Genomic DNA, 10,487 nt, shown 5'->3' with positions numbered 1-10,487 from the left:
CCCGCCGCCCCTCCCCCGCGCCCGCTGCCCCTGCGGCCCCACGACTGCGCCCCCGCCGCCACGAGCCTCTGCAGCTCCACCGTCCGCTCCCGCTCCCGTGGCTCTCGACCCCAGCGCACAACAGGCACACCTGGAGAGCTCTTAGAAGGCTAATACCTCATTTAAAAAGGTTTAAATGATATTGGTGCCCAAGCCCTCCCCCAGATGAGTTAAGTTAGACTCTCGGGGGGTCCGGGGCCCTGGCAGGAGTCTGTGGGCCGTCAGGGCTGAGGGCTGCTGCCCTCATCATGTCCACCGCCTCTTTCTGCAAACCTCTCCTGCCCCTGCCCCGGGGCACCTGCCCTCCCCACACCCTCAACCTTACTCCTCTCTCCAGACTTCCAGCTTCCTCCTCCTTCGCTCCTCCCTCAGTCTCCAGCCTCCTCTTCTCTGTCCTCGCTCACTGACTCAGTCATTCCCTGACCCTGTGGGAGCCCTGCCGTGGGCTCTGCAGAGGATCCAGACCGTTCTGGATAAACGGGTCTACCCGATGCCCGTTCCCACCTTTCTGCACGCTGAGCTGCCTTCCGGATTTCAGTCCGTGGTCTGCTGAGTGACCGGGCTCATCACTGTACGGTTTAAAGGCCTTTCCCCTCCATGTCCTGCCAGTGCCCCACAGCAGCCCCTTCAGCTGGACACACGGATGCCCTCGACTGAGCCTGAACCAGAGCTGTTTCCTGGAGCTCTCCAGCCCCTCCCTGACACCCTCCTCCTCTGCAGGGAAGGGAGGCTGGTCCTCAGTCCAGGGCGGGGCAGGAGGCTGGGGGAGGGAGGGTAACAGGCTGACCAGCCGCTGCTTGCTCCTCTCTGGCAGGGCCTGTATGAGAAGGCGCTGGAGGACAGCGAGAAGGCGCTGGGCCTGGACGGAGACAACATCCGGGCGCTGTTCCGCAAGGCGCGGGCCCTGACCGAGCTGGGGCGCCACAAGGAGGCCTACGCGTGCAGCAGCCGGTGCTCCCTGGCCCTGCCCCACGTGAGTGCGGCCCTGCAGCCTTGCCTGCAGAGGCCAGGCTCCCAGCCCTCTGCACTGCCCTCTCTGGGGCCAGGCACCACACCTCTCTGAGCCTCGCTTTCCTCCTCTGAGACACTGATATTAATACCAGGCATTGCTGAAAATACAGTGTGTATTGACCTACTTAATCCTTGTGACAATCCTTAGAGATAGAGATAGAGATAGCCACTATTATTATCCCCATTTTAAAGATGAGGAGACAGAGGCACAGAGAGAAAGAAACTTACTCAGGATCCCGGCTAGGGGGTGGCAGAGCCGAGACTTGAACCTAGGCAGTCTGACTCTTAACTTCCGCACTCTGAGAGTACAGGGTTGCAGTGGGCACCAAACGGGGTGCCACATGTGCGGGGACCTGATGCCCAGGCTGTCATCAGGTGGGGACAGTCAATGGGAAAAAAACCAATCGAGGGTCTTGCTTGCCCCCAGCCCACGCACAGCTGGGCACACAGCCCCTCTGCATTCATTCGTCAGCTTAACAACTGTTTACTAAGTGCCCACAGAGTGCCCAGATCTATGCCTGTCAGGGACCCACAGTCTATTAGGAGACAAATGGAGACAAGCCTGGGGTCTAGGCCTGGCTCCACTACAGAGCCCTGGCATGATCTCAGACAAAGCACCGCCCCTCTCTGCACAGCAGTTCCACATCTATAAAGTACACTTCGTACTTTATCTCTGAAATAATGGGTGTGAAAGGGCTTGGAGAAGGGTAAATGCTGCCCAGGAAGGGCTGAGAGAGTTCAGGAGTGGTCAGGATCCTGGAGGGCTCCCTGGAGGAGGCAGGGCTTGAGTGGGGCTGGAAGAAGCAATTTGGGTGGGCAAAGCAGAAAGGAGGCTGTATGCACAGTGATCAAGGATGTCAGTGCCAGAGAACTGGCCTGTGTTTGGGTTCTAATCTTGAGTCTGCCACCTACTACCTCTGTGACCTTGGACACACGGTTTAGCCCCTCTGAATCTTAGTTTGCACCCCTATAAAGTGGGGGTGGTAACATACCATGCATCATAGGGCTGTGCTGAGGATGGAATCAGAAAATCACACAGGGCAGTTGGCACAGTGGCTGGACACAGTAAGTGTTCAGAACATTTATTGGTATTATACTTTCTATTTATTATTCTTGCTTCTCCAATGCAGTTTACTTCACAATTGAGAACGTCTCTTATGACCTAGTGCCCAACCTGTACTACATTCTCCAGCATCTGAAGCAGGTCCACATCCAGGTCCCATGACTACCCACTCGTTGGGGGGCAGGGTGGCTCTCACCCCACTGTACAGGTCAGGGAGCTGGGCCCCGCGAGGGCCAGTAACTTCCCTGAGGAAAGTATCCAAACAAGGACTTCTGGCTTCGAGTTGGAGAATTCCCCCATTTTCCAGTCCTTATGGGTAAACACTGACTGGGCCCTGCTCCTTGCTGGGCATCAGGACCAGAGGTGACCCAGACCCTGGACTCTAGGAGTTCGTCGGTGAGGTGGGGAGGTCGACGAAGGTACAGGATGTCACAGGATCCCCGTTGTCCCTTTGTAGCCCAGACTGCAGTCACTGTTTCTCTGTTTACTGATTGGTCTCTCCACTAGACTGGATCCTCCGTGAGGCCTGGGCCCCGTCTGCCCTGTGACTGTGGTGTCCCCGGCCCCTAGCTTGTGGCTGGCACACAGCACACAGAAAGTAGTACAGACTTGGAGGGAGGAAGGAATGCAGGTTCTGTAACTGAGCACCAACCATGGACCAGGCACGTTCTAGACTTCACAGGGCCTCGCTCCTTTGGGCCTGTGTTCCATCCCCGTGACCTTACTTGCAGAGAGTTCCAAGACATTTTTTGGTGAAAGAAGCAAATAATAGGTATAATATGATCTCACTTATATAAAAAAAAGAAAAAAAAAAACCCACAAAGCAAAACTAAGCATCCTTTGCCGTCCATATGCGCGTATGTAAATTCCCAGGTAAGATCTGTAGGGAAGCACAGCAGCACTGTTGGCTGTGCTCCCCCAGGGAGAAGCCTAGAGTGAGGGTGGGGCTGATCCAGGGAAGCAGTTGCTCTCTCTCTAACATTTCAGCCTTCTGCAGTGACACTGTTACTTGACGAATTGTGGAAACAAAAGGAAAATATTGAAATAAAACCCCCAAATTATTCCTGTCCACTCCCCACAACACAAGGAAAAACAGAAGCATGGGTTCCTGGCTCCAGCCCTCCCACGCACTGGCTGTGTGACTGGGGCAGCCCACGTCCCCTCCCAGGGTCCTGTTTCCTTATCCGTAACCTGGGGTAACAGGGACCCCCCCTTGCAGGGCTGCACAGGTGTCCGGAGCACAGCTCGTGAGTCAGGGCGGACTAACCACCCTAGCCTGTGTCTTTCCTTCCCAGGATGAAAGTGTAACTCACCTTGGTCAGGAGCTGGCTCAGAAGCTTGGCCTGCGAGTTCGGAAGGCATATAAGAGGCCCCAGGTAGGTGGGCCCTGGGCTCTGGGGCCTGGGCGGGGATGGAGATAGGGAGACCTGAAGAGGGTGACCAGGAGCCTTTGGGAGATGTGCGTGAGGGGGCCGGGGCCAGGACAGGACAGAGGGGGTGACAGCAGGTGATCTTCCCTGTGTTGGCTGAAAGCCCTGGGACGACTTCCAGAACCTTTTGGCAAAGGAAAGAACAGCCAAAGCTTCCAGCTCACCTTAGACACCAGCCGTTCAAACCCTCTCCGTCCCCTGCCCTGGCCGATTTCAACACCCTGGAGATGGCCTCAGTTGAAACTGGCGTCCTTTAGCCTCGTGTTCTCAAATCACCCCTGTGTGGTGCATATTTGAAATGTTGGTACCTGTTTGGCTCGTTCAGATCCACGTGCATTCATCTGGCTCCTACATTTGGCCAGGAAGCTGCACACCGGGGAGGGTATGGCTCTAGAATCTCTGCCGTGACCTTGAGCAAGTTAGTTCTTCTCTCTCCACCCTCTTTTCCGCATCTGGGATGTGGGGGAAATTATGCCCGCCTCAGAGGGCTCATGGGGGATCAAAGGGAGAGAGGTTTGAAGTGGTGCCTGGCACGGTGCCAGGCTCACAGTGGGAGCGTGTACGTGGAAGTCCTCTGCCCAGGCCATGGTTGCAGGAAGAAAACACCTGAATCTGACCCAGGTGACTCCCTGCAGGCCTGGGGGCAGGGAGCTCAGAGGGCACCACAGACCCCACCTGCCTGGTTGGGGCTCCTCTGCTCCCCTGGCTGGTAGGAGCCTGAGCACGTTCGCAGAATCGTCATCTCTTCCCACGTCTCTCCAATCTCTGGCAGGAATTGGAAACCTTTTCTCTGCTCAGTAACGGCACTGCGGCTGGTGTGGCAGATCAGGTAGGATGGAGACCAGGACCCCGAGCCTCCCTCCCCGACCCCAACCCGCCCCAGGACCAACCTATCTTGGTTCAACCATCATGAGAGCTTTGGGTTCATTCTCTGGGATATAAATGACCTCAAGCAGCAGGGCCAGAGGTATCACACTGAAGGGTTGGGCTCAATCTGTCCTTGTCCCCACTGCTGCAAGGCAGTCCCCTGCCTTGGGAAGAGGGGTGACTGACAGCTTGGGCCCGGGCCAGGGTCTTGAGGGCAGTCCTGGGACCCACAGCACCTCCACGTCCCAAGAGGGGCCTCCTGTGACCACAGGGGCAAAGTATGGGGATGAGCTGTGGCTGCCGGTGCTGGGAGTGGTCACTGCAGGGGAACTGTCGGGGTACCCTCACTCGTGGACCCCTGAGAAAGAAAACGAATGGCAGCAGGCAGGGTGGGAGTAGGAAGGAGGGAGAAAGGCAGTTGAGACCAGACCACCAGGGCTTGTCCTGGTTGGGGGCGGGAGTGGCAGGGCCCAGCACATCAAACCCCACCGCCCGCCATACAGGAGCTGCTCAGGTGGACTTGGGAAGGGACAGACTGTAAGAGCGCGGATGGCGGCTGGTGCCCTGCCTCTTCGTTGTACGTAAGGGGAGAGTGAGGTACGAGAGTGAGGAGGGGACTTGGCCAGTGTCACACAGTAGGCCCCCGTCCCCCCAGAGCATGACAACACTTTCATTCATTCACTCAACAGACTCCCAGGGAACCACTTCTTGCCCCTGAGCTGCCACTGGGCCAGAGCTGAGTTAGGCGTGTCCTGGCCCTTGGGGCCTACCAGGCTGCAAGGGAGGCAGATGTGGACCTGCCTGTGTAGCAGTCATGATGGTTTGTAACCAAAAATCGTTAGGCTTGGCACCTACTGGGTCCTCAAAAAAAAATAAAATTAAGTGAATGTCTGAGTCTGTTCAGGCTGCTATAACAAGATGCCGGGAATTCCCTAGCAGTCCGGTGGTTAGGACTCGGTGCTCTCACTTCTGGGGCCTGGGTTCGATCCCTGGTCGGGGCACTAAGATCCCGCAAGCCGTGAGGGGCAGCCAAAAAAAAAAAAAGCTGTGTATTGGGTGACTTATAAACAAAAGAAATTTATTACTCACAGTTCTGGAGACTGAGAAGTCCAAGATCAAGGTGCTGGCAGATTCGATGTCTAGAGAGGACCCACGTCCTGGTTCATAGACGGTCTTCTAGTTGTAACCTCACGTGAAGGGCGGAAGGGATCTCTCTGGGGTTTCTTTTATAAGGGCCGTAATCTCATGCATGAGGGCTCCACTCCTATGACCTAATCACCTCCCAAAGGCCACACCTCCTAATACCATAATTTTGCGGGTTAGGATTTCAACATATGAATTTCTGGGGGACAGACATTCAGACCATAGCAGTGAGTGAATGAATATATAATTGCAAATAATTTCACAATGCCTGGAAGGAGGTGCTATTTACCCACTATTACGAAGGAGAAACTGAGGCGCAGAGAAGTTAGGAGACTTGTCTGAGTTCATCCAGTATGTGCCAGGCACTGAGCTGGGGCCTGGGTACGTACGTGCTGAATAAAACAAACATGGTCCCTGCCCTCGAAGAGCTCACAGTCCAGGGCAGATGGACACTAGCCGTTTCTGGTTACAAACCATGAGGAGAGCTCTAAAGGCAGAGGGTGGGGAGCTGTGGGCCACTGGGCCTGGGAGGCCTGATTTAGACTGGGCGTCAGCAATCTGTAAGCTGAGACCCGAAGTTGAGAGTAGGGCAGGGGCAGGGTGTGTGGGTAGAACAATTCCAGAGGGCAAGATGTGTACAAAGGCCCTGAGGCTGAGAGGGGCTCAGAGTGTAGGAGGGACCAAGTGGAGGGGGCCCAGTGGGGCTGGAACAGTGGATAGAAGCCACAGCACCTAGTCCCTGGTGAGGTCTTCATCGTAAGAGTGTTGGAAGCATTGAAGGCGGATAGCACTGATTTCATTCATTAATTCAGAAGATATTTATTGAGTGCTTCTGTGTGCCCATCATAGACTTGATCTAGGCACTGGGGACACAGCAGAGGGAGGAACAGCCAAAGAGCCCCACCCTCATAAAACTTGGTCTAATTGGGGGAGACAAACAAAAAGTGGGAAACAAAAAGTGACCAGTGCCTTGGAGAAGGGAGCTGGGGAGGCCAGGCTATTGGTGGGGGGTGGGTGGGTTGCAGGGTTTTAAATTTTTATTTATTTATTTATTTAAAACCTAACTTTTTTTTTTAAGATTTTTTTTTTATTTGGACCATTTTTAAAGTCTTTATTGAATTCGTTACAATATTGCTTCTGTTTTGTGTTTTGGTTTTTTGGCCGTGAGGCATGTGGGCTCTTAGCTCCCCAACCAGGGATCGAACCCCCACGCCCTGCACTGGGAGGCAAAGTCTCAACCACTGGACCGCCAGGGAAGTCCCTGGGTTGCAGGTTTTTGGTTTTTTTTTTTTTGCGGTAGGCGGGCCTCTCACTGTTGTGGCCTCTCTCGTTGCGGAGCACAGGCTCTGGACGCGCAGGCTCAGTGGCCATGGCTCACGGGCCCAGCCGCTCCGCGGCATGTGGGATCTTCCCGGACCGGGGCATGAACCCATGTCCCCTGCATTGGCAGGCGGACTCTCAACCACTGCGCCACCAGGGAAGCCCTGGGTTGCAGTTTTAAACAGTAAATAGTGAGAGGGAGATACTTGAGCAAAGACCCAAAGGAGATAAGGAGTGAACTATGAGGAGGTCTGGGGGACCAGGCAGAGGGAACAGCCAGTGCAAAGGCCCTGAGGCAGGAGTGTGCCCAGTGTGTGCAAAGAACAGCCAGGAAGCCAGCATGGCTGGAGGGGGCTGTGCAGGACTCCTCTTCCCTCCTGCCAGCGGTGATGGGGAGGCAGGGAGTCATCCAGGCAGATCCTATCCAGAGTTCCCAGATCTCGGGCTCCTGCCTCATTCCTGGAGCCAGAGAAACTAGGGCTCCCTTTTGTTTTCTGCTGATAGTGGCACGATTGTGCATTATAGGGCAACTCTGGGGAGACCCTGGCTGGGTATGTTATGGGGTATCCCTGTTCCTTCCTTCTCTTCCCACAGTGACTGCCCTGGTTCAGGTCACATCCCACTCTTCCAGGTCGTGGCTGGCCTCCCCTTCTCGTCCCCTTGACACTGTCTGGACTCCTCTTCCTGTCCCCCAACACTGCTGCTGGATGAACTCTGACAGCCTGGCCTCGTGGGGCTCTCCCCAGCTTAGAAACCCTCAGTGGTTGTAAATTAAAGTGTCTGAGGGACTTCCCTGCTGGTCCAGTGGTTAAGACTCTGCGCGCTTTCACTGCTGAGGGCCCGGGTTCAATCCCTGGTTGGGGAACTAAGATCCAACAAGCCACACAGTGCAGCCGAATAAATAAATAAATAATAAAGTATCTATTTAAAAGTACTGTTATTAATCAACATCCGGATACTGTAGCCTGACATTCAGGCCACTCCATGGTCTGCTTCCAACCTCCCTCTCTGTCCTCACCATCATCTCCTCATGCGCCAGACGATGTGTGCACACCCATCCCCTTGGCTCCGTAGTGAGCTCACTCGAGAGCGGAGACTTAGGGGTCCTCTCACTGATGGCGTGACCTAGAGGAAATGACGTCATGTCCTAGCCTTAGGTCCCTTCTGTACAAGGGAGATGACAGTTGTGCCCGGTTCCCAGGGTGGTTGTGTGGATGGGATAAGGGCGATGGTGCCCGAGGCAAGGCCAGTGCTCGCACCCCTTCCCTCCAGCCAGCTCACAGGTCTCTTCCGGGACCAGGGACAGGGAGCCTGCCTGCAGGTCCTCGCGGGCAGCAAAGGGGGTGCGTAGTGTGTCAGCTGCTCATCACAGCAAGCAGAGTGGCACTGGGCACGTACAGCAGGTGCTCGGAAGATCTTTGTTGAATGACTAAATGACCATGGCCAAAGGGCCACAGCAGATGTGGGTGGAATGCCCAGCTCCACAAGGGCCAACCCTCGGTGTCCACGGAGTCTGCAGCCAGGGGACCACAGATGGTGCCGTGCGTGGCAGTGGGTCTGCCTGCCGATGCAGGGGACACGGGTTTGTGCCCTGGTCTGGGAAGATCCCACATGCCGCAGTCGATCCCTGGTTGGGGAGCTAAGATCCCACATACCTCAGGGCCAAAAAACCAAAACATAAAACAGCAATATTGTAACAAATTCAAAAAAAAAAAAAAAAAAAAAAGTAGGGCTGTGAGTTCTAGGACCAGACAGAGCCTGAGGCAGCCTTGGCTTCAGTCTCACCTTGGATGTCACAGAGCCAGGCTGGCAGGATTGGGGCAGGCGGAGAGGAGGGAGCAGCTCGCACAAAGGCGTGCAGGCAGGTGGGGAAGTGCACGCCACAGCCCAGAGCTGGACACGAGCCAGGCGAGTCCACTCGGGCCAAATGTGGAGGCCAGTGAACGAGAACGCTAGTTTACCCAGGCCAACCTCCTGGTGGCTTGGACTTAAAATTCAATGCCACGCATTTAACAAACAGCATTTCCTGTGTGTCAGGCACAGTTCTAAGCTCTGTACAAACGTCAAGTGATCTCATCCTTTTTTAAAATTATTTATTTATTTATTTATGGCTGTGTTGAGTCTTCGTTGCTGTGCGCGGGCTTTCTCTAGTTGCGGCGAGCCGGGGCTACTCCTTGGTGCAGTGCACGGGCTTCTCATTGCGTTGGCTTCTCTTTGTTGCGGAGCACGGGCTCTAGGCACGCGGGCTTCAGTAGTTGTGGCACGTGGGCTCAGTAGTTGTGGCTCAGTAGTTGTGGCGCGCGGGCTTAGTTGCTCTGCGGCATGTGGGGTCTTCCTGGACCAGGGCTCGATCCCGTGTCCCCTGCATTGGCAGGCGGATTCTTAACCACTGCGCCACCAGGGAAGTCCCGATCTCATCCTTTTTACAGTAGGAGGAGGTGGATGACTGTATCATCCTCACTTTACAGATAAGGAAACGGGCCCAGAGGGGATGAGGAGCTTGGCAAGGCCATAGGGCGAGCTTGGGCCCAGCTTTCCCTCCAACGGAAGGTCCACGGGTGGCAGTGGGATCCCACCTGGGCTGGTTCAGCCTGGGGCTGTAACTGGGGGAGGGGACACTGGTGATTCAGGGGTGGCACTTGCAGCTTTGAGCTGCGAACTCTCCCTGCCTGGAACATGCGTGGAGGGCTCTGTACAACCCCTCCCTTGACGGGGTGAGGAAACGGGAGCTCAGAGGTTATATCCCTTCCCCTGAGGGCATTCCGGCAAGGGGCAGATGTGAGGCTTGTCTGACCCCACTCCCCCTGCCTCTGGCCTGTGCCCATCCAGCCCCCTGGTTAATTAGCATCAGCAGTAGCCACTTGGGGAGGGGCCTTGAGGGCCGGCACCGTGGCCTTCCCAGCCTGTGTCTGTCTGACCTGCCCTGTCCTCTTCTCCACAGGGATCTTCCAGTGGATTGGGGCCCATAGATGACATCGAAACAGGTAGCGTCCCTGACCTGAGGGGACGGGGTGGAGATGGGCCCTGGGGAGAGCTCAGCCCCTCCCTGCCAAGACCCCGGGAGGTCAGATGGGTCAAGCACCTGCCATCCCCGGCCCTGTAGACAGGGCTCCTGGGGGCTCCCTGCCCTGGGGACTACCTGAAGCATGAAAGAAAATAGTGGGTTCAGGAACACAGACTCCCCTGCAGGGCAGGGAGAGCGTCCCTCCAGCCTGGGAGGGTGAGGGGCTGCCTCAGTGGGGTAGCAGTGGCCCGGGAGTCCACCTTTCCCCAAGTCCTCCTCTCCCTTTCTCTTCCTCACTGGCTTCCAGAAGGGGTCACATTGCATACCCCAGAGGTGGGCTATTCAGGCACTGACCAGGCCCATCAGAGGAGCACTGCAGAACGAAAAGGCCCCTCTCCCACCCCATGGGGCCTCCCTTCCCTATGGCCTAGCCTCCCCCATGGGGTCAGGCCAGCAGGGCAGGCAGGGCTCCTGGCGGGAGCCAGGGAAAAGGGGGAAGGTGTTGGAGGCGGACCTCAGGCCCTAGGACACCACCCCCGACTCCCACCAAGCAGGACCCCCTGCAGCTACTGAGCCCACCCCCATCCACAGACTGCTACATGGACCTTCG

The 10,487-nt window shown here is 56.1% G+C and overlaps 1 protein-coding gene across 1 annotated transcript in view; it reads left to right on the top strand.

Annotated features, from left to right (window-relative positions):
• ZC3H7B (zinc finger CCCH-type containing 7B) overlaps nucleotides 1-10,487 on the top strand; it is a 56,944-nt gene that overhangs the window by 28,786 nt on the left and 17,671 nt on the right. The window contains exons 5-9 of the mRNA XM_007453976.1: nucleotides 854-1,012; nucleotides 3,409-3,489; nucleotides 4,316-4,372; nucleotides 9,815-9,857; nucleotides 10,469-10,487. The exon at nucleotides 10,469-10,487 is cut by the window's right edge and continues 175 nt beyond it. Coding sequence (XP_007454038.1) covers nucleotides 854-1,012; nucleotides 3,409-3,489; nucleotides 4,316-4,372; nucleotides 9,815-9,857; nucleotides 10,469-10,487 — 359 coding nt within the window. The remainder of the gene's footprint in view (nucleotides 1-853; nucleotides 1,013-3,408; nucleotides 3,490-4,315; nucleotides 4,373-9,814; nucleotides 9,858-10,468) is intronic.

Source organism: Lipotes vexillifer, unplaced genomic scaffold (assembly GCF_000442215.2).
Source record: "Lipotes vexillifer unplaced genomic scaffold, Lipotes_vexillifer_v1.1 scaffold382, whole genome shotgun sequence".
In the NCBI taxonomy this organism is placed as follows: Eukaryota; Metazoa; Chordata; class Mammalia; order Artiodactyla; family Lipotidae; genus Lipotes; species Lipotes vexillifer.
Note: the sequence above shows the minus strand (reverse complement) of the source record. Positions and strands in the feature narration are given on the sequence as shown.